Raw genomic sequence first — 23,753 nt, 5'->3', positions numbered from 1 at the left:
TGAAAATATTTATTGGGATAAAACCCCAAAACTTCATAATTACTATTATTGGAATTGTAAATAAACATAGAGTTTATTTGTATAATAGGAGTGATTTATCATTAAGGTCTTACAATTCAATAATGCATTTAATCTAACAAACTTTGGAAACACAATGTCATTAAATTGTCTTAAAATGCTGCATGTTAGGGTATCATTAACATTTTGGATAAAGATAAAGATGGAAAAACTCTTTATTCTTACCACCCCATCATACTAGTCTCATACATATTACCCATCATATATCAGTTTGGAAGTCAGCTTACTCATCAATGTCAAATTCTATTTTATTGCACAATGTCCAGTTCAGCAATTTTCAAATACAGTGTAAAAAAAGAGCAAAATCCTTAGGATAAATGTATTTGTCTTTTTTCTTTTCAAGAAAAATGAAGATGAATCTAAGGAGTTGACAAAATTCTGTTCAAACCTATTCTAATAAAGGAATCTGTCAAAACATTTTCAACTTGAAAAAAATCTGAACACTACAAAAAATTTGTCATTTTTGCTCTATTAAATTCTTTCTGGGGAGTTCCCGTCGTGGCTCAGTGGTTAACGAATCTGACTAGGAACCATGAGGTTGCGGGTTCCATCCCTGGCCTTGCTCAGTGGGTTAACGATCTGGCATTGCCATGAGCTGTGGTGTAGGTCGCAGACGCAGCTTGGACCTGGTGTTGCTATGGCTGTGGTGTAGGCTGGTGGCTACAGCTCCAATTAGACCCCTAGCATGGGAACCTCCATATGCCGTAGGTGCAGCCCTAAATCAACAAAAGACAGAAAAAAAAAATCTTTCTGAAAAAGTTTATTAAAATCACTAAGGAAATAAAATGTGGAGGAACTGCAGAAAACATGTGCAGTAAAAAGAATAAAGACTAACAAGGGCTAATGCCACCAGGGCGGGGTATATCCCACATACTGCTGATAAAAAGGATTAGGAACCCACTGGTGGTTTGACATTATTAAGCCCTACGTCATCAAAAATGTAGAGTTGGTTCCACAGCTGTCCAGAATTGTTTTGAAAGTGCTACATTTATCAGCACAAGGATCCCTCTGACATTCTTCCACACGTTTCAATTATTTTGCCATTGGTTATCAACTAGACTCTAACAACTGTTAGAGGAATATTCAACTAACAAGCCAAAACAGGGCATAAACATTAACGATAGTTTATGGACGCTTCCCCTGTAAAGTTCACATTTGCTAACAATAAAAATTTGCATAGAAGTTGGAATTTGAAAGGCTCTAACTGTATGTTTTACCTGAAATCTTATAGTTGCTTCATGAAAAAAGTTGTCTAGTAACATAAATTGCTTCTGCATCGGTTCCACAAACAAGACAAGGACCTAAAACATCCAAACTGTTCACAGACAAAGTCCTGCTTGGAAGCAAGCTTGTGATTTCAATACGGTCTCTGGCAGGATCAGTGCTGAGCCAGGAGCTTATAAGAGATTGGTGAACATTAGTCTGGTTACTAATGCTATGAGACAAAAAAGTACTGCTTCTTCCTCCTGGGGAAAAAAAAGAGGAAAACATTTTTTTAAGATGAAATTTATCCTAGTAAACATCTGAAATTCTCATATTTAAAAAAGGCAAGGTTTAAACTTCTTTAGTTCCCAGCTGTGCTGCAGCATATGGAAATTCTCAGGCCAGGGGTCAAACCAGCACCACAGCAGTGACAACGCCAGATCCTTAATCCGCTGAGCCACAAGAGAACTCCAACACATCACCCTTTCTTTTTTTTTATATTTTATTTTATCTTAGTTTATTTTGTAATGATTCACATCACCATTTCTGACCAAAGATCTATTCAGTGATATTAAACACTCAAATTTCCATGAGATAAAATGGCTATCAAACTTGAAAACTTCAGCAAAGGAGAAGATTCATTTTGACTTTGTCTTCCTGTTTATTCTTTTTTTTTGTCTTTTTTTTTTTGTTGTTGTTATTGTTGTTGTTGTTGCTATTTCTTGGGCCGCTCCCTCGGCATATGGAGGTTCCCAGGCTAGGGGTCGAATCGGAGCTGGAGCCACCGGCCTACGCCAGAGCCACAGCAACGCGGGATCCGATCCACGTCTGCAACCTACACCACAGCTCATGGCAACGCCGGATCGTTAACCCACTGAGCAAGGTCAGGGACCGAACCTGCAACCTCATGGTTCCCAGTCGGATTCGTTAACCACTGCGCCACGACGGGAACTCCCCTGTTTATTCTTTAATGGAAAGTCTCAGAAATATAGCAAAATGGCCAAAAGACAAGTAGAGTAAATGTAGATAATATACAGACATCTAAGCTCTTAGATAATCAAAAAAACGAAGTGATCATAAGAAAATTTTTGGATGTATTTCTAGATAAGTATGCCAAAAAAACATCGCTCCCAAGAAATGGCAAAAATGCTCATGGCATATAGAGGTTCCCAGACTAGGGGTCAAATTGGAGCTGTAGCCACCGGCCTACAGCAACACGGGATCCTAGCCTCGTCTGCAACCTACACCGCAGCTCACGGCAACGCCGGATTGTTAACCCACTGAGCAAGGGCAGGGACCGAACCCACAACCTCATGGTTCTTAGTCCGGTTCGTTAACCACTGAACCATGACGGGAACTCTTCTCAGCCTTTATTTAGGTAAATGTTCTTAAAAGTAGAATTTTACAACACTACCGGATTGTAAACTTTTATCTCTGACAGTGGTCTGCATATTTTTTTTGTCTTTTAGGGCCACACCTGGCATATGGAGGGTCCCAGGCTAGGGGGTTGAATTAGAGCTACACCTGCCAGCCTACATCACAGCTCACAGCAATGCTGGATCTTTAAACCCATTGAGCGAGGCCAGGGGATCGAACCTACATCCTCATGGATGCTAGTCATATTTGTTTCCGCTAAGCCACGACAGGAACTCCTGCATTTAATATAGGATTAAGTGGGGGCAGAAGCAGTATATTTTAGTTTTAGCCATCATTTGCAATTTTCTTTCCAGATCAAATAAGGACAGATTTCATTTATTCACTAAATGGCTGAGTACCTATTATATATGCCAGGCTCTGTGCTAAGTGCTGGGAATACAGGGCAAAGTCCTTGATACCTTGAAGCTTAAAAATTAGTGGGTTTAAAAAAAAAAAAGAAAAAGAAAAAGATCAGTGGGTTTAAATATTGCTGATTGATTTTTTTTTTTCTTTTTGGGGCCACACCCTTGGCACATGGAAGTTCCCAGGCAACAGGTCGAATTGGAGCTGTAGCGGCTGGCCTATACCACAGCCACGGCAATGCCAGATCTGAGCTGCATCTGCAACTTACACCACAGCTCACAGCAACACCAGATCCTTAACCCACTGAGCAGGGCCAGGGATCGAACCCGCATCCTCATGGATCCTAGTTGGATTCATTAACTGCTGAGCCATGAAGGGAGCTCCTTTCCTCTTCATTTTTCTTTTCTGCTCCTATATTTTACATTACTTTTGAATACTGTGAAAATTAGCCTTAGAACCACTGTGCTAAGTCTCCTCCCTGCTCTCTCTGCTTCCACCTTTACCATCCCTCCCTGCAGTCTATTTTCCATGCAGTAGCCAAAGTCATTCTTGGGAAAAACACAAGTTGATTATGCCACTCCCCTGCTCAAAATTCTCCAGTGGCTTTCTACCACACTTAGAAAAAAATTCTGTAGGCCTCAACCCAGTCAACAAAGTCCTGCTTTTGAGCTTCCTCTCACTATCTGGTCCCTCTTCCACACCCAATCACTGAACTGCAGCCACAAAGGCCTCCTTGCTGTTCTGTCTCCTTGCTGTGTCTTCTACCTGGAATACTTTCCTGGCGCTTGTACCTTTACTTCTTCAGATCTCTGCTCAAATCTGTTCTCTCTGCCCAGCGGCCCTTCCCCCGGCTAATTCTTTATCCTACTTTCCACACACTTCTTCAGTCCTTAGGGTATTTGGTCTAGTACTTTTCCTTTCTGCTTTAGCTTCCTTTTCTACTTAGCTGTGCTCTACTATGTGTCATAGAGACAAACTCCATTTTCCACACTCCCTTGCCTTCTGCCTTCCAGGTGGACCCTGCCCACGGGAGGTATTACTGTGGGTGACTGGGATGGGGAGAAGCTCCAGGTACTACCACACAGGCAGTAATACCAGCCCTGGCTTAGGGGGCACCTCTTCTGCTGATCCAAAACCAACTCCGACAGCACTTCCAATGGTGCAGCAGCAGTTTTAGCAATTGTTCATTTCTGCGCATTCCTCTTCTTTGCTCTTCCAGCATCCCTCCTATTCCCCTTGTTCTTCTAGCTCTTCTAATATATGTGAAACCAATTCCCTCTAAATCTAGGCTAGTTTCTGTTTTTCTGGTTAGACTTTTACCAAAACATTATCTACTGACTTACTCTCTACTGGAATATTTATTCTGTGTGTTTCAAGGCTTTTCTGCTCAGTGTCGTAGGTTGTAACACCTAGAAGAGTGCCCAGTACAAGATAGTGTTTGGTAAATATTTGCTGAATGAATGGAACCATAGACAAACTCAAAACCAAGAAGCTTAGAAAATGTGAAAAACAAAAACAAAAACACCCCTTGATGGGAGTTCCCGGCGTGGCTCAGTGGTTAACGAATCTGACTAGGAACCATGAAGTTGCGGGTTCGATCCCTGCCCTTGCTCAGTGGGTTAAGGATCTGGTGTTGCCGTGAGCTGTGGTGTAGGTCGCAGACACGGCTCGGATCCCTCGTTGCTGTGGCTCTGGTGTAGGCTGGCAGCTACAGCTCCGATTCACCCCCTAGCCTGGGAACCTCCATATGCCGCAGGTATGGCTAACTTTTACTTACCTCTGTCTTTAATCAGGAGACAGGCCCTTATAGTCTGGAGAAACCAGTACCTTATACATAAAAGATGAAATTTTGTTTTGCCCTACACCCTTGACAATGGAATATAAGAAAGTTGTCCATGCCTAGCCTACATATGGCATGAGGGCCCACAATAATGTACTCACAGACAAGAGCCCTGGCTGCCCAGCTAATAGCATTTCTAGTTATCAGCAGTATAGTGGTAAGTTGCTGACTCTCAGATTTCAAGCCCTAAGACCCTAGAATTTACCCTGAGGCCACAGAAGGGAAATACCTTAATGTTAGAAATATGTGAGAATTTCTAATTCTGGTATTGAAAAATATAATAAATTTACACAAGAGAATCTTCATTAAAACTCTTTACCTTGGTGAAAGAGCGATGATTTCTCAGGTACATCTGTGGAGGCATCCCAATGCCAGAGAGATCCATCTTCAGAACAAGTAAAGAGATGATCTGGGTTGGATGGGTGAAAGTGAACTTCCCACACTGAAAGATAAGGACCAAGAAGCTTATTCCCGTGTACATCAGTTGAACCAACATTAAAACCCTGTCTCCAGGCATCGTCTTCCATTAACCTCCATCATATGCCTTCAAACCCCAATCCTGTGATAAGTACCAAAGGCTTCAGGATCAAAGAAAAGACATAACTCTCCAAATGGCTAAAACATGTAGATAGGAGAAAGAAGTCAATTAAATCTACTTGTGTTTTGGGCCAGCAAATGAATGAAAATAAATGCTAATCACTTGACCTATTATGTTTTTTTATGGAAAAGTATGACAATGGATAGATAATTCTGAAAATATTTTTAAAAAATTGTTAAGTTCTCTTACTTTCAATTCCTGTGTCATTAACATATAAAGGTTATATTATTGGAAAAAGAGAGGGAGAGGGCGATAACAGTAGTAGCCAGATGAACTGCTAAGAGGCAGAGTGCAATTTTGGCTTGTGCCAGGACTCTGGACTTCTGGCCTGTATCACAGAAATAGAAACTAGCTCCCAGCAAACCAAAACCTGGAAATGATTCAAAAATCCAGATCTGGTTTCAGATGAAGGACTTTTAAGAAGCCAACTTGGGACTGGGGATTCCTCAAGCTCTAAACTTTCAGAGAACTTTGTGTGCCAACAGACATCTGGGAGCCAAGGACTAGCCAGGACGCCTTAGGAGGTTGTCTGCAGCATGAAGGTAACAGTCGTCTATGAACAAGGCATCTGTGATTCTGGGTTAAGTGACCTTAGAGAGGCAGCACAGAGAGTGCCCAGAGTGTAGCATAAAAAGTGCAAGACATATGTCAGCTAGCTGGCATTTTCATTCTGACGGTTACCTCAATCAAACATCCTGCCGCAAAACAAAAAAGGCCGTCTGCCACAGGAAAAGAATGTGTTCTAGGTAAGTCTCTGTATCAAGTACTGTTTGATTAAAACAAAGTGAGACAAAATAGCCTGCAGAGCCATTAGCAGACTGCCCAAATCTAGATGCTTATGGATTTATATACCTTCAAATTAGAAAACAAACCTCTATAATACATCATATTTCATTTCTAGCCAAGAGTCAGGATAAATGCAAAACACACACAAGACACTACACTTCTGTGTCTACACGACTTAACAATACAGGCTGGCAGTTAAAAACGGGCTGGTAAGCAGAGATCTGAAAGGTTATAATTCTAACTACCACTGGGTTAGCAACAGACTCCCTAGAAGAGGGAAAAAATTTCTATCCTTTCATTTGCTTAGTAAATAATCTTAAAATCACTTACTTTTCCAAAGTAATCATGTGAAACTTACTCAGACTGAAGAGTTACAATACTGGCATACTGTTTTCTCTTTTATACTTTTATTTAAGCATTAATAGCAACTTAAGTCAGAATTTAAAATTATAATCCACTCTAGCAGGTGGTGATAAAATGAAAAATTTCTGTTCAGCCAAAGAATCGCTACCAAAATCAAAAGACAAACATTAAAAAACATGAACATTAAAAAAAAACAAAAAACTGGAGTTCCCGTCGTGGCACAGTGGTTAATGAATCCGGCTAGGAATCATGAGGTTGCAGGTTCGATCCCTGGCCTCGCTCAGTGGGTTAAGGATCTGGTGTTGCCATGAGCTGTGGTATAGGTCGCAGACGAGGCTCGGATCTGGCGTTGCTGTGGTTCCAACATAGGCCAGCAGCTGTAGCTCCGATTAGACCCCTAGCCTGAGAACCTCCATATGCCGTGGGTGTGGCCCTAAAAGGACAAAAGACAAAAAACCCCACAAAAACCAAAAATGAAAAACAAAATACAAACATTAAAAAAAAAACAAACAACTATATCTTTTGTTCTTGTTAAAAGGAAAAAAAGTTGGAGTTCCTTTCGTGGCTCAGTGGTTAATGAATCAGACTAGCATCCACGAGGACACAGGTTTGATCCCTGGCCTCCCTCAGTGCGTTAAGGATCCAGCATTGCTATGAACCGAGGTGTAGGTTGCAAACACAGCTCGGATCCTGTGTTGCTGTGGCTGTGGCTGTGGCTGTGGCCAGCAGCTATAGCTCTGTTTCAGCCTGGGAATCTCCATATGCCATGGGTGTGGCCCTAAAAAAAGCAAAAAAAAAAAGTTATAAAAATAAATTGAAGAACACACGGATTAGCAAATATTAAAAATAACAGCCTGCATTTGCACGGGAAAAGTGGATTCTTGGAGTTCCTGTCGTGGCTCTGTGGAAAGGAATATGACCAGCATCCAGAGGACGCAGGTTCGATCCCTGACCTTGCTCAGTGGGTTAAGGATCCGGCATTGTTGTGAACTTGGTGTAGGCCAGCAGCAGCTACAGCTCCAACCCCTAGCGTGGGAACCTCCATGTGCCACAGGTGTGGCCCTAAAAAAAAATAAATGTGCATTCTCACTTCCCAACATAAACTGGTATTATTTTTACATAGAGTATTTTGACAACATGAATCACAACTTTAAAATTATATTAACTTTTTGGCTCATCAATTCTATTTCTAAAAAATTACCCTAAAAAAAAGCACATAAAGATGAACATATAAGGATAATCACAGCGAGTTGTGTGTAATAATAAAACATGGTAAAGAATGTGAATGTCAAAAAAAGATTAATCATTACAAATTTATACAATTCAATCAAAAGCTCTGATGGAGAACAATCCATATGTAACATTTTGAAGAGGTACTTATGGAGTTCCCGTTGTGGCGCAGTAGTTAATGAATCCAACTAGGAACCATAAAGTTGCGGGCTGGATCCCTGGCTTTGCTCAGTGGGTTAAGGATCTGTGAGCTGTGGTGTAGGTTGCAGATGCGGCTCGGATCTGGCGTTGCTGTGGCTGTGGTGTAGGCTGGTGGCTGTAGCTCGGATTGGACCCCTAGCCTGGGAACCTCCATATGCCGCAGGTGCGGCCCTAAACAGACAAAAGACAGAAAAAAAAAAAAAGAAAAGTTGCTTACAATATCATATAGTTCACCCCCCAAAAATATACTTATTTCCACAATACTTACTTTCAGCTTCATGAGCCTTCAGTAGAGACACAGGCATTGTACCTTGTCTTACATCCCAAATACTCAACATTCCATCCTGGCCACCAGTAGCTACCACATGCTGCTGGTTGGGATGTCTATCCACACAGTGGAGCGGCGCTCGGTCACCGGTCCTTTAACGGGAGATACAACGACTTCAAAAAGGAGTAAAATATGATGGATCTTTGAATAACCCATGAAACATGTTTCATTCCAGGAACTAAATGATAACTTCAGGCTGAAGCTACTAGCTAAACTTAAATCATGTCAAAAACTGACTACATTAAGTATATTTCTAAAAAGTAGAATTTTGGGAGGGGGAATTAAAGGCCAAAGTTACTCATTCTCTCTTCAATTTGGAGGCACAAGGAGCAAGATAACTTGATGATATGTGAAATATTTCCATTTCTTGGCTTTTTAAAAACATTATGTACCAACTAAACAGCATATTCCTTATTTCTACCTTATTTATGTCTTAGTTCTTATACTTTTTTTCAGCTTGATACATGTTACTTTCTTATTAGAGAAGACAAGTTTACACATGGAAAAGGGGTTTCTGCTCAGAAAAAAGTCTCTGATTGTATTTTTCTCCCAATCACATCTAGAGTGTATTATACCCACTATTAATAAAATCATTTGGTAGTTCCCGTCATGGCACAGTAGTTAACGAATCCGACTAGGAACCATGAGGTTGTGGGTTGGATCCCTGGCCTCACTCAGTGAGTTAAGGATCTGGCGTTGCTGTGGCTGTGGTATAGGCCAGCCGCTGTAGCTTAGATTAGACCCCTAGCCTGGGAACCTTCATATGCTGTAGGTTCAGCCCCAAAAAACAAAACCAAAAATAATAAATAAAATCATTTGATGAGCAAAAATAAGTTCCTCATTAAATAATATAAAATTCCAAGAGATAATATAAACTTTCAATCAATACAACATGCTGAATGCAGCATGGTAGTACCAAGCCCATCAAATTATAGAGTTGACCCTTGAACAACATGAATCCACTTATATGTGAGTATTTTTCTTTTTTCTTTTTTTTTGGTCTTTTGTCTTCTTTTTAGGGCTGTACCCACGGCATATGGAGGTTCCCAGGCCAGGGGTCGAATCGGAGCTGTAGCCACTGGCCTGCGCCAGAGCCACAGCAACACCAGATCCAAGCCATGTCTGCGACCTACACCACAGCTCATGGCAACGCCGGATCCTTATCCCACTGAGCAAGGCCAGGGATCGAACCTGCAACCTCATGGTTCCAGGTCAGATTTGTTAACCACTGAGCCATGACGTGAACTCCAATATGTGAGTATTTTTCAATTAAATAATACTACATGATCTGCAGTTGGTTGCATCTGGGGAATGTGGAACTCTTTAGAGGATTCTGGGTACATGGAGGCCAACTGTAAATTTTACGTAATCTACAGTACATAGAGGGTCAGTAACCCTAACTCTCTATGTTGTTCGAATGTCAATTATACTTGCTTTATCAAATTTAATGAGGGATTATTCTAACGTGCAATTAAAATATATGATTTAAAGTTGCTATAAGCAATTAAATAAATTAACTTTGCTTTATACTAAAATTATAAATCAAAACTTACAGTGATAATATCTGAGAGGGTTCATTTCCTTGTTGTCTAAAATCCCATATTTTTAACTGTCCAATTGAATTTACTGTAAGAATCTCAGGCGTTCGAAGGAAGGTTACAGCATGGAGTGTACTGCTATCTGCATTGTCTACAATATAAAAAACAGCAGTGTGTGTTAACGGGTCCCCCTTTTCCATGAAAATCTTAAACTGCATTCCCTCTATTGACTGAAATATTACAAAATAAGTCAGTAAAATTTCTACAGAAATATCCAGTAATATACATATTAAAATGGACTCTCTTTGATAGAAAAACTATATCACCCGCAGGACACCTGAACTATTTTCCAAATAGAGGGCTAAGCTTTCCTGTATTTCTCTATTTCCACTTAAGATCGTTACCCTCCATTTCTGATAGTCATTCAAACTCCTCTATACCTAATTTTATCTCCTACTACTGCTTAATCTAGCACCTCTGTACTGTTAGGTCAAACATTGGTTCCTCATTCTGACCCTTTATTACTTCACTGACTCATCTCAAATCTATTCATTTTTATCCTCATCAGCTCTCTCCTCCTCTATGAAGTCCTTTCTGATTGCTTTCATGGTCCTTTACTTTTTCCTAGCGTGTTTAAACTTATGCCACTTAGTTTAGTATATACTTATAGACTTATGTGACATTCCTCCAAACTGCCACCAGGCAATGGTCCTTAAGAGTTAAACAAATGGTGTTCTTCTGAACTGAAAATCATAAAAACATAAAAAACTGCTTTATGTGCTCAATTCACAGAGGTTCTGAGTTAGGAGGTCTAAGGTGATGGGCAAGTCTGTGCAAAGCATGGTTGAGAACTATTACACTAGAATAACCCTTCTAAAGCATGACAGGGGGTACAGCACCCTTTTGACCAAAAACTTTCAATGGCTCCTTAGCTGCCCACCTAACAAGATGTAACCTTTATAGGTGTGCATTAGATTCTTCATACCGTGACAATTTACCTCTCCTGGTTTATCTCGCACTTCTCCTATACAAATATCTAAAGTCAGTTCAAACTATACTTTCTGTCCTTCTCTGAATGGCCTTACCCTGCCTCCATGATATTCCCTTTATCTGGTATACCACCTTTTAGTATTATTTATGGTGTAGAAACTAGATTAAATTAATTGCCACCTGCCCCTCAATTTGTTATCCAATAATCCCCTCTAGTCTCCCTCCCCCGAAATTTCTCTTTCCTCTGTGTCATTCTTTTACACAGGCCTCAACAATATACTGCCTCTCTTTTTTTGGGGGGCTGTGCCCATGGCATGAGAAAGTTCCTGGGCCAGGGACTGAAACCAAGCCACAACAGTGATCCGAGCCATAGCATGGACAATGCTGGCTCCTCAACTGCTAGGTCACCAGGGAACTCCAAATATACTATCTTGATAAAGGGATTCTGCTTTATTTTTAAATCCCTCAAACACTTAGCACTGTGTGTACTTAGCACATGGTATGTACTCCATTACTGTGCAACAGACAAAAGAAATATGATTTTTTCTTACCTATAGTTTTTATAGCTTCCTTGTAATCAGCTCTGAAGAGATTTATTCGACCATCTTCTCCAACTGTGACAATTTCTGGGCTGTTGCAGACAACACCTGTGCATGGTGCACTGCTACAGGAAGGACTGCCTGGACCCGCGTGGTAGTGAGCTGTTGTCCACTGCTGGCTGACCGACAGAGTCTAGGTGTCAGAAATGAGAATATGATTAATTCAAGCGAAGCTCTGAAAAATGAGTACACTCCCCAATTAAAATATGTTTTAAAATTGTCTTATACCCTTCTAGAAAAATAATAACTTTTTCCCTTTGTATTTCCAAGTGTTAATGTCTAGAAACTACTATTAAAGCTAAGTATACAGTGGATTCGTTTCAAAAGAAATGCTATTTAATAATATCCTAGGGAGTTCCCTAGTGCCTCAGTGGGTTAAGGTTCCGGTATTGTCACTGTTATTTCTCTGGTTACTGCTGTGGCGTGGGTGCTATCCCTGGCCTGGGAACTTCTGTATGCCAGGGGTGTTGCTAAAAACAAAAACAAAAACTGGAGTTCCCATCATGGCTCAGTGGTTAACGAATCCAACTAGGAACCATGAAGTTGCGGGTTTGATCCCTGGCCTTGCTCAGTGGGTTAAGGATCCAGCGTTACTGTGTGTCTGGCGTAGGCCAGCGTCTACAGCTCTGATTAGACCCCTAGCCTGGGAACCTCCGTATGCCACGGGAACGGCCCTAGAGAAGGCAAAAAGACAAAAACAAAACAAAACAAACACCCAAACTTAGCTCAAACTAAAGAAATGTTTTTTAGGGTTAGGTAATTATGTGTTCAAAAGCAACCCTAAATTCTTAAGGGAGCTGGCTTATATCTAAGAGATAAAGCTCTATAGCACTTTCTAAATGACTCCATTAAGAAAAACACTTAGGATTTGGGTCTTATGTTTAGTAGGCATGCCTATTAGAATCCCCAAATCTAAATAAGCATTCTCTTCCAACAACTTAAAACTGTAACTTCAAGTGGGCCTATTCTATTTTTTTTTTTTTGTCTTTTTGCCTTTTCTAGGGCCGCTCCCTCAGCACATGGAGAGCCCCAGGCTAGGGGTCTAATTGCAGCTGTAGCCACCAGCCTACACCAGAGCCACAGCAACTCAGGATCCGAGCCACGTCTGCAACCTACACCACAGCTCATGCCAATGCTGGATCCTTAACCCACTGACCAAGGCCAGGGATCAAACCGGCGACCTCATGGTTCCTAGTCAGATTCGTTAACCACTGTGTCACGATGGTAACTCCAAGTGGGCCTATTTTAAAGGACTGCCCTGACCACTATGCTCTGAGGGTCAGCACTCATAGGCTTTGGCACACATGAAAGGCATTGAAAAAATGTCAAGCCTTCATACAGTGTATCCTCTCTTCTAATTCAAACCTAGGGTCTATCTATAGAAGCAAAGTAGCTATTCCTATTCTCTGTCATGATGCCTGTGCTAGTCCGTGCTCTTCCTTTCTTCAAAGACCAGAACAGGATTTTTTTTTTTTTGTCTTTCTGTCTTTTTAGGGCCGCACCCACAGCATTGGAGGTTCCCAGGCCAGGGGTCTAATTGGAGCTGTAGCCACCGGCCTACACCACAGCCACAGCAACGCCAGATCCAAGCTGAGTCTGCGACCTGCACCACAGCTCACAGCAACGCTGGATCCTTAACCTACAGAGCAAGGCCAGGGATTGAACCCGCAACCTCATGGTTCCTAGTCGGATTCTTTAACCACTGAGCCACAACGGGAACTCCCAGAATAGGATCTTAAAAGAGAAGTACAGGAAAATGACTTGCCAGACTATCACATTGTTCAATATAATCTCATAGAATTTAAGAGATACCTAAGTTCAATGAAAGTTCACATGAACATGATTCTGGAATTAATCTACTAAAAGATGGTGATATAACAACATTTTTCCCCTCCATGTTTTTAGACTTTAAAACTTTATTATTTGTGTCATTATTAAGCACAGTTTTCTTTAAGCCTTCCTAAAAATAATAAAAATGCAAAAATTGAGTTCTCCAACAAAAGTTCTTTACCTGGTTATTTGGATGGTGAAGGAAAACTGTTACACATCCTGTTGATGAAGCAGCTACAATTCTTTCCTGGTCAAAAAACTAAATACAAAATTCCTGCTTGTTATAGATTCATAAATAATAGTAGGGAAGAGCCCCATTTATTTACCTCAATTAGTAGTGTCACAATTTTAAAATGCAAACTCTCTAAATGCTATGCAAATAAAATGTGAAAATTAAAACTGCTATACAAATAAAAGTATCTTCATCAAGAGTGAATAACAATAATCCCCCCCTCAATTGCACACCTACAATTGATTTAATTTGGGACCACTACAATAAAGGTTTAGGAAAGTATCATTCTCAGGGTTAGGCAGCTCTCCACAGAAGAAAATGCAGAGACTTTGAAATCATACAGATCAGAATTTGAAAACTTAATTCCATTTCCACTCATTACTAGTTTTGAGATTTAGCCAAGTTAAGTTCTCTAAGCTTTGGCAAACCTGCAAGTCAGAGAACTAATCCCTACTCAGGGTGTCATGAGAATTCAAAAAGCAAAAACATGTAATGTGCTTTGAACAGTATTTGTCACATAGTACATGCTCAAAAGATCTTAGTCTCAGTTTTCTCATTAGTGAAATACATATAACAATATTTAATTCACGAGCATGTGATGAGAATTAAATTACTTATGTAAAGCTCCCAAAACAGTGCTTAGCACATAGTAGGGTCAATTAAACAAACAACAAGCTAGGATTAACTCCACATTCCCTTGTCCAGTCCTGATTCTGCCAATAAGTGTCTATATGATGCTGGCCAATCATACATAACCTTTAGAGAACTCCGTTTCTGCTGAACCCGGGGTGAGACTAGACAAACGTTAAGGTCCTTGATGTTTCTAAATGTATTACTCTCAGTTTTTGCTTTTTGTTTTTTTTTTAAGTTAGCTTTTGGCTATTACACAGGCTTACTTGTAAATCCATTACATCACCATGGTGTCTGATGTCACACAATAACTGATGGTCTCCTTCAAATCCTCCATCAGAGTCCACGTTCCCAAAATCTCCAATAGACCACAGTGAAACATAATTTTCCTGTAAAGCAAAGACGAAATACACGTCAAACTCGCTGAAATTAAAATTTTCATTGCCTTCAATCAACCTTGTTTTAAAATCATTTTAGGCAAATGGGATGATAATCCTTGAAAACACAACGAGATTCGAGACTCAGACACATACACCATCGATGGCTCTGAGATACTGGGCAACCGAGCATGAGACAGGCATTCAGGGGACAGAGAAGGGCGAGAGAAGCTAGAATCGGAGAGAGTTCGCGCGCTGGCAGCCGGGGGTGCAGTTCTAGGAGGGAGAGAGGAGGCAGGGGCTCCCCGGCCAGGGAGTAGGGGTACCTCATTGTCCCAAGAGCCCGTGGCGAAGGTCTCCGCGGTCTGCAGGCTCCCCGAAGATAGCGGTCGCCAACGGGTCTTGCTGATTTTCTGTGACACAAACTTAGCATAAATTTCCTCCATGCTGAAAACAACCCGGGGGAGGTAGAGGCAGAAGCAGAGGTAGAAGCACAGCGCGCGCCACTCAGTCCCGCCCCTTTCCGCTAAGCCTTGATTGGACCGGACCTCAAGAGGACGGTGGCTGCAGAGGGCCAATTTTCCTCCGTCGCCAGTGCGGGGGAAAGAACCAGCAGCCCCTAAGTGGGAAGAAGTTGGGACGCCCTTCCTCAGCCAGGCGGCTCTGAACAGAGGCTAGAGTGTGCCCGTCCCCGTGCTGTAGGACCTGCTCCAAACCTGCAAAGTCAGCATGTGAACAGTGACGCGGTGCATTTCTGCAGTAACTGTGCAATGCATAACAAATTAAAAAGCAAAAAGCAAAAGAGTCAATGAGAGAGAAAAGATCTAATAGCCACACCTAAGCATTCAGTCTTGAATTTCACCGTCATAGAAAAGATTCAAAATCCTTATATTCTCATGGAAGTACATCCATTAACGTACCAATTTATTATTCAAAGCCTCTCTCTCCCTGTCCCCTAAACAAATCCTTCTCTTCAAGGTTTTTAATACACACTATCAAACGAGTTGGAATTCTGAAGACCCCAGTTATAATTTTGACTCTCATTGCCTTTGTAGCCTTCCTCAATTCATTTATGCATATAATTAAAGATGATTTTGAAATGTAACGTCGACTGCTTACCTCCGCCCTTAAAAAAAATTCCTTTCTGCCTCAGAATCTTCCCTATCTTTCAAGGATTAATTCCTTCCTCTAGTTTTTTTTTTCCTATTACTTCAGCCCAAGATGATCTAAATAAATATATCCCTTAATATCTAGACCACTAAGAGCACTTACATTTTGCTTCCTGTTGCTAGCTTTTTTTTAAAAAATGTAAATCTCCCCAATTAGAAGGTAAATCCTATTATTACAAAAGATAGGACATATTCGTCTTAAAAAAAACCCAAACAAACCTCCTTTATACTATAGCTATAACTGTGTTGGTTATTTCTTTAAATGGGGCCATGATTTTGTGTCTATCTGATCTTGGTAGTCCTATTTCACAGCCAGTTTGTGGAAGCATCGCATGGAAATGCTATCCATCTAGGTCAGCTTTGGAGACAGTTATCAGGTTCTTATTGAAAACTGACTGGTGTTTTGCTTTTAACTGCAAGATTATTAAGAAACTAATAATGAAATAGAAAATTTAGAGTCCCGAACTGAAAATTTCCCCCCAGTATTGAAGTACACTTTTCTTTACTGTTGCAGAATCCCAAGAAATAATACATATTTCAGATTAGGGTTAGATAAGTGTCACATTTGCCAAGGACTGGTGAGAAGCTTGAAAATTGTTGCTGACACAGTGGCACTGATGTTTTGACATAGCTTTATTTCCTTCCTTAAAAGTTTATTGTATTAAGTGATATGATGACTGGATTTTTCCACTCTCGGTTCTGATTATAAGTCAGTGAGTTGGATGCTATAGGCAATGTTCCTTGTCAGCTTTTCACTGTCTTGCACAGCTAATAGCCAAGAAAGCTGGTGTCCAGTCTAACGGTGGAATCTGTGAGGCTTAAATAGCTGAAAATGCACACTTGTGTTGGGAGAACAACACATTCGCCATAGGATACTGTAGTATTTTTAACAAGTGCATTGTTCTGAGAAGCATAGCATTCCCCACAGTCCACCCCCAACGCCATGTCTCAGTATTCTTCCACTCTTCTAATTCAAGCTCTACAGCTGAGAACAAACTAGGATCCCAAAGTCTCTGCTCACAAACGCTAACTTACTTATCACAAGTCAAAGGCTGGAGTACTTGGGTTAGAGAGGACCTTTTCCTTCCAGTTCTATTACAGTTATTCAAGCTCCACCATAGGGAGCTCTGGATCTAACCGACCTATGTATTAGTCATTCATTGGGTTGGGTGAGGCAGGACGGAGAAAGCCCACCGTCTAACAACCTGGACAGCTATAGGAGCAGACCCGCCGCTTGCAACAGCTGACCCAGCGGCGACTGCAGAGCCACCGGCAGCTGCGGAACCAGATCGGCCCTACCATCCTTTCACCGCGCTGGGTGACCAGAGCTGTAGTGAGGCACGCGACACCGACCACGCCGGGGCCCATCCCGCCCGCCTGGCCGCAGGGCAAACCCAGCAAAGAGGCGTTGCGCAGCCCGCGGCATCAGAAAGGCCACGCAGCAGAGGCGGTGGCGCTGACTCAGCCGGGCCATCCCGCCAGTCTCGGGCAGCCGCAACGGCCCCTAACGCGGGCGGCTGGGCACCAAGCCATCCCCGCCTCCGGCCCCACCCCGGCCGCACCCGAGGCCGCGCGGCGTCACAAGGCGCATGCGTGCCGCGGGGGATGCCGGGAGCGCGCAGTGGCGGCAGCAGCGGCGACGGCAGTCACAGCGGCGGCCACAGCGGGGACGCGAGCGGGGCGGTGACCGTGTGGGAGGTGGTCTCACTCTTGGGGAAGCTGCTGGGCACCGTCGCCGCGCTGAAGGTGGTTCTGTACCTGCTCCGGGTGTGCCTAGCGATGGCCTGGAAATCCGGCGGCGCCAGCCACTCGGAGCTAATCCACAACCTCCGCAGTAAGTGCCACCCCCGCCCGGTGTGGGGCAAGTGGGGAAGGCCAGGCCTGGACCAGGTCCCCCTGGGCCGCCCGGAACGTTCTGTCCCTATCCTCCTCCCCGTGCCTGTTGGAGGGCTTAGGCGCAGGGTTGCACCCAGCGGTCCCAAATGGCAAGCGCTTGCGATTGCCTCCCCTGGGACCTGTCACTCTTCGGGGACGTGGACGGGAACCGGAGAGAAAGACCCAGGGGCCGCTGCTGGTGGGGTAGGGACAGGCGTCTCCCCGCGGGCCTGGGGGAAGGGGCGAGGCACAGGTGGTGGGGCTGTCACTCGAGTCCGTCGCCCCCTGGTCGGGGTCCGGCGAGGGGCGTGTCCTGAGGAGTGGGATGTTGGCCAGGTCTCCTGGAGACTGGGCTGGAACTGAGAGGACCCCGCCCTCGACCCCCGCGTCTTCTCACCTCCTGCTCTGTCGTAATCGACCTAGCTGCAAGCTTTCTCTCCTCTTCTGCCTCCCCCGCCCTCTGATTTTTCCTCTGGAGGGAGATGCCACCGTCTGATACTGGCGAGGGGAGGGAGAGGAAGATGAGAGTATTGTCATTGCGGATGCTGGGAGAAATTTCTGGGGCGGCTGTCCAAGGGAAAGCTTCGTGGGGGGCGGAGGAAGAAATCATCAGGGGATGCTCTCCCCGAGAGACATGTATTTCAGGAGCCGTTAGAGATACTGGAATCCAGCAAAGGATTGTATATGTGGAATGTTCTAACTTTTTCCAGGGCTACTGTATGCTTTAGAAGCTTTGTATGGAAGTTTCTTTACACCATTCTCTTTAGTTATTGTATTCCTTTCTCTGATGATAATTTTAGGGTGACGAGTGCTGTGTCACTTTCTTTTTTTAAATCGAAATATAGTGTCGCCGTCTGGTCGGGAGACCAGAAAGACCAGAGTTCGTAATACTCTCTCATTCTGGTCAGATTTGTAGCCCACTTCTTTGCCCCTGACTTTGCAAATAATCACATCCTGCCACGTGGTATTTTTAATTATATGCATGTATATATATATAATATATTATAGATTATTTAGCTTTTCATGTGTTTGTCATGTTTCCTAATTCGATTTGTAACCTCCTTGAGGGCTGAGACTTTTTAAAAAATGTATTTGAGTTCTCTCAGAGAACTTAATAATCTTTCCTTTTTTCGTAAATGTCAAATATATGTGGGAATACTAAGATTAATGAGAGAAATCAATAGCGTCTGGCAAATGGTTAGTACTTAATATTAGTCATTTGACTTTCTTTTCTTTTTCTTTTTCTTTTTTTTTTTTGCAATATTTAAAGCTCGGAAATCATGTCCTTAGTGTTTAGTAATGAATTTTATATTTAAAAATTGGGTCGAGCATTGTCATTATTCACTTATGGAAGGATATTTGATTGGAAGTGGAAATTTATGTGCCGAGATGATAATTTGGATTTAGGTTCCCATTGATTGAGCATAATAACCTCAATATGTTCTAAATATTTTTTATAGCATTTCTTAAAATGTACACACCTGAAACATTCTGTACTTGAATTGTGATTAAGTAATTTTCCACCGGTAGGTTATTGCAGTAGACACTTGGCTATGGCAGAAATTTGTAAGCAATCAGGCTCTTAAAGTCTCTTCTTTTTGGGCCAAATTTGTAGTAAGCCAAGACTAGCTCTTTTCTCAGTAGTTTTATAATCACTTTAATGTATTGCATTGCTGTTCTTAGCTGAAATTGCTAAGGATGTTTTCTTACCAGAAAATTTAGTAAGAAACATTTAACACACATCAGTGTTGACATTGCACATCTTTAGTTTTATTCTAAGTCTATCATTGGTAAGAGGAAATAAGAGTACTCATCCTTTAGCCTCTTTTGTAACAGTTGTGCAACTTTAGTTTCAACTTCCTGCTGAATTCTAGCTAATAGATTTTATTTTTATTAGTTTATTGTAAAAGTAATGTTTACTCTTGTGAAAATTTCAATTGAGCATAGATTGAAAACTTCTCACTCTTTCTTGGTTATTCCATCATTGTGTATTCTTCCTAACTTAAAGCCTTCTAATGAATCTTTAGGAAATGATCAAAATGATTATGCTGATGTTGAAATGTAAAGAGGTCTGCAAATTGGAAGAGGAAGCAAATTACAAGTTTAATTTTTTAATGAAATAAAGTTCATGATTGGTTTCATTTTAATATTATAATAATTTTATTGAAAAATGTCTTGAATTTTTCTTTTAGAAGCCATAATAGAAATATGATTGTTTATGCTTTCATAGCTGCTGTATCACTTATAGGTTATTTTAGACTGTAATGGTACATCTCATAGCTTATGTTGTGATGATAACTGCTCTTAAAACCATGATCTAAAGCTTGGGCATGCTTCAGAATCTCCTGAATCAACTGGAGAGCTTGTTCAAACAAATTAAGATAGATTGCTGGGGCTCTTAAGAATTTGTATTTCAGGAGTTCCCCTCGTGGTTCAGTGGTTAACGAATCCGACTAGGAGCCATGAGATTGCGGGTTCGATCTTTGGCCTCACTCAGTGGGTTAAGGATTTGGTATTGCTCTGAGCTGTGGTATAGGTCACAGAGGTGGCTCGGATCCCAAGCTGCTGTGGCTCTGGCGATGGCTGGCTGCTACAGCTCCGATTAGACCCCTAGCCTGGGAACCTCCATATGCCTTGGGTGTGGCCCTAGAAAATGCAAAAAAAAAAAAAAAAAGAATTTGTATTTCCAACAAGTTCCTAAGTAATGTTCTACTGCTGGTCCAGATACTACACTTTGAGAATCACTGACATAGAGAACTGAGAATTACAAAACCCTTCCAGAGTTTCAGTTGAATCAGGTTTATATTTTAAAATAAAATTTTAGGAAAAAAGTCTATAACAGTCCTGCCTAACAGAGCTGTCTGTAATGTCCCTATCTGTGCTGTTTAATATGGTAGTCTCTAGCTATATGGGGCATTGAGCATTTGAAATGTGGTTAGTGCAACTGAGGTACTGGATTTTTGTCTTATTTAAATTAACTTTAACCACTAGCCACATATTGGACATTACAGATCTATAGAAATGAAAAATAGCTATTTTATAATTATAGACTGATAATGTGCTCATGAAATGAATTAATTTAAAACAGCCGTGAGCCTGCTTAGCAAGGGAATGTGACAATTCAAGTAATGCTATATTAGAATTTATTTTCTACTGTCATTGGGATAATTTCATTCCATGGTAAATGTTAGGAAAAGAAGCGGGCCAGGAGTAGGTGAGGTTGAGAGAGGTGGTCTCCTAGAGCAGGGGTGTCCAAACCAGACTGTTTGTGGAAGGTTGACTTTTAACAGACTTATAAATGCTGTACTAGCCACTTAAAACCGTGCTAACACTTGTTCTTTTACCTAGTTTTATTTATTAAAAAATTCAATCCACTACCCTAATGCATCCGTTTTTTTCCTGCTTATATTTCCTTTGCATCTTTGTCATTTTGCATGTATAATGTATATAGAATTTGTGGACTCAGGCAGCTGGTATTTGACTGTCTTCTGCATTCCTGGGGTACAGCACTGGGGATACAACAGTGAAAAACAAACATCTATTTTTTCTTGTAACTTCTAATGTGAGCAGACAAAATTATGTCACACGATCATTGGCAAAGTAGGGAAGGAGGAGAGGGAGTGTGGGGTAGGAGGTTTGCAGTTGTAGGGGAGAAGACTTCACTAAGATGTTATCTGAGTAAAGATTTGGTGAAGGGGGAAGAAATTCAAGAATGCAGGTAGAGCTGGGCGACAGGCATTCTAGACAGAAGAAATAGAATGTGCTAGATTTGGATTTGGGGTATGGGAGAAAGATTGGAGTTAAGAATATGACACCAAGGTTTTAGACCTGGGCAGTGGGAATGATTTACCGTTTTCTGAGTTGGAAGTAACAGTGAGTGGCTAGCAGGGATTTTTAGAGGTGTGGGGTATGCAAGGAAGAGTGGGAGAACAGGAGTTTATTTGGGGGAATGTTTGGTTTGAGTTGCTTTAAGACATTAAAGTGGAGATCCTTAGTAGGCATTTAAATTTGTAAGAATTATGATTTATAGTTTTTGTATCCTTATCTATACAAATAAATTGAAGTTATTTTCTTATTCTATTTAGAGTTTAGTTCTTATCCATCTGTAGCATAACCAGTGGAAAAAAGAATATTTCATTAGTTTTATCATATGCATTCTTGGGCCAAATATAACAAGGTAATAAAATCCTAAGGGACTGTTTTCAGAAATTTGAGCCGCATTAAGAATCCAGAGAATACTTCCTCATTTTAACTTATATCAAGTCAGTCTTTCAGGTGCATACCAGTAAGTAAACTGTACATTGAATAAGATTTAATAGATATGATTTGGGGGGGGGGATTTTTTGTTTTAATGACCGCACTTGTAGCATATGGAATTTTGTGTGTTAGGGGTCAAAATGGGGTTGCAGCCACAGGCCTACACCACAGCTACCACCGAATCTGAGCTGCAGCTGCGATGTATGCTATAGCTTATGGCAACGCCAGATTTTCAGCCCACTAAGCGAGGCCAAGGATCGAACCCACATTCTCACAGAGACAATATCTGGTCCTTAACCTGCTTAACCTGTTTACAAGGGGAACTCCTGGGGAGAAATTTTTGTATCTGTGAGTCTACTTAAATTTAAATTAAGTAAAATAAAAAAATTCAGCTCCTAAGGCATACCACCTTTCAGGAGCTCCGTAGCCACATGAGGCTAGTGACTCACCTGTTGGACGGCGCATCTGTAGAACATGTCCACCACCATCATCATAAGTTCTGTTGGCACTAAATCTAGATGCTAGGTCATATTACAATCTACTTAATGTGATCTTAGTTCCATTGTGCTGTTCACATATTTTTATTAGTATTGCATTTAGTTCTGGCTAACATGCTTTAAGAGTAGCAGTGAAAAACCAAAAAATATCAGACAAGGGTGATCAGGATGACAAGAGCATCAGCATTTTGCATAATTTGATGAGGTGGAGTTTGCTGGATTTAGCAATGAGAAGACTAAAGAGAGCAATAGTGTTTAAATATTTAAAGGCAACCATGTAGTAGAAGGTCAAACCAGGACGAATGTGGCTCATTATGAGGAAGTAGTCACAAAACTATCCTAACAGTCAAAGATTTGGCTTTGAAAAATAGTGTTTTCTGTCACTGGGTATGTTGAAGCAAAGACTGATCGACCATTTCACTGTAAGGGGTGTCATGGAAGGGATTTGTTATCAGCTTTCGCTATATACTAGATCCCTGGGGACCCTTCCAAATCTAGGATACTGTAATTTTAATCACATCCTGCTTTGCATGAAATCGCCTCTTAGGGGTGTGTGTTTTAGGAGAAAGCCACAGAAGTTAAGATTTGGTTACTTATATTTTAGAGTTTTACATAACATTTTAGTTTGTCAGAGATGTGAGGAGTCCAGGAAACATCCTCCTTTGAGAAATAGTGTCACGACATTTGATTATGTATTATTAAGAGTAATAATAGTCTAGAGAAAGATGTATTTTTGAATAATCTCTACTACTTAGATGATATGCTTTATCATAACTTGCTGTCATTTAAAATTCTTCTTTGATTACAGTGTGAATTTAAAGCTAACCCCTTTCAGACTTTGTGTACGGAGAGTGTCTCAAGCTCTGCTTACCTCTTATTATGCCCAGTCGTTCTAGGTGGGAAGTGAAAGGTGACCATTTTGTTCATTTCTTATTGTTTTACCTGGCATTTTGCTCCTGGAGAAGAAATAGAGAGTAGGTTATTAACAACTGTCCAAGTCATAAAACTAATTAGTACTGTACTATTTCTTTTATTGAGATATAACTTCATGATAGTTTACTTATAGAAACTTAGAGAAAGTTTCTGTATGACTTGAAATACATCTTTGGCTTATTTTCTTACTTATGTTTTCAGTGCTTCATACCAGCACAGTATCTCTTCTTTTTTTCATCTCTGTCAGGATTACTTTTACTTCTATTCTCCCCAACTAAAAATCTTGGGGTAGTTATTGATTCTTTTTTTTTTTTTTTTTGTCTTTGTCATTTCTTGGGCCACTCCCATGGCATGTGGAGGTTCCTAGGCTAGGGGTCTAATTGGAGCTGTAGCTGCCAGCCTACACCAGAGCCACAGCGA

The 23,753-nt window shown here is 41.3% G+C and overlaps 2 protein-coding genes across 4 annotated transcripts in view; one reads left to right on the top strand and one right to left on the bottom strand.

Moving 5' to 3' along the window:
- Positions 1-823: 823 nt before the first annotated feature.
- NUP43 (nucleoporin 43) lies at positions 824-15,371 on the bottom strand. The gene is made up of 8 exons (XM_047769963.1): positions 14,929-15,371; positions 14,492-14,614; positions 13,545-13,622; positions 11,486-11,666; positions 9,960-10,095; positions 8,347-8,498; positions 5,220-5,342; positions 824-1,544 (listed from the first exon to the last, which is right to left on the bottom strand). The coding sequence occupies exons 1-8, from the start codon at positions 15,046-15,048 to the stop codon at positions 1,315-1,317; spliced, it is 1,143 nt and encodes a 380-aa protein (XP_047625919.1). The 5' UTR covers positions 15,049-15,371; the 3' UTR covers positions 824-1,314.
- A 1,971-nt stretch (positions 15,372-17,342) lies between these two features.
- The window catches only part of PCMT1 (protein-L-isoaspartate (D-aspartate) O-methyltransferase), a 47,719-nt gene continuing 41,308 nt past the window's right edge, over positions 17,343-23,753 (top strand). For 2 of the 3 annotated variants that reach the window (XM_047769960.1, XM_047769962.1), the window contains exon 1: positions 17,362-17,605. In XM_047769960.1, the coding sequence (XP_047625916.1) occupies positions 17,377-17,605 (229 nt within the window). In that variant the 5' untranslated portion in view covers positions 17,362-17,376. Of the gene's footprint in view, positions 17,606-23,753 lie in introns of all 3 variants that reach the window. The other variant, XM_047769959.1, reaches the window with a different exon arrangement.

This window comes from Phacochoerus africanus, chromosome 2 (genome assembly GCF_016906955.1).
Source record: "Phacochoerus africanus isolate WHEZ1 chromosome 2, ROS_Pafr_v1, whole genome shotgun sequence".
Classification (NCBI taxonomy): Eukaryota; Metazoa; Chordata; class Mammalia; order Artiodactyla; family Suidae; genus Phacochoerus; species Phacochoerus africanus.
The sequence above is the reverse complement of the archived record's forward strand: the minus strand, read 5'-3'. Positions and strand labels throughout refer to the sequence as shown.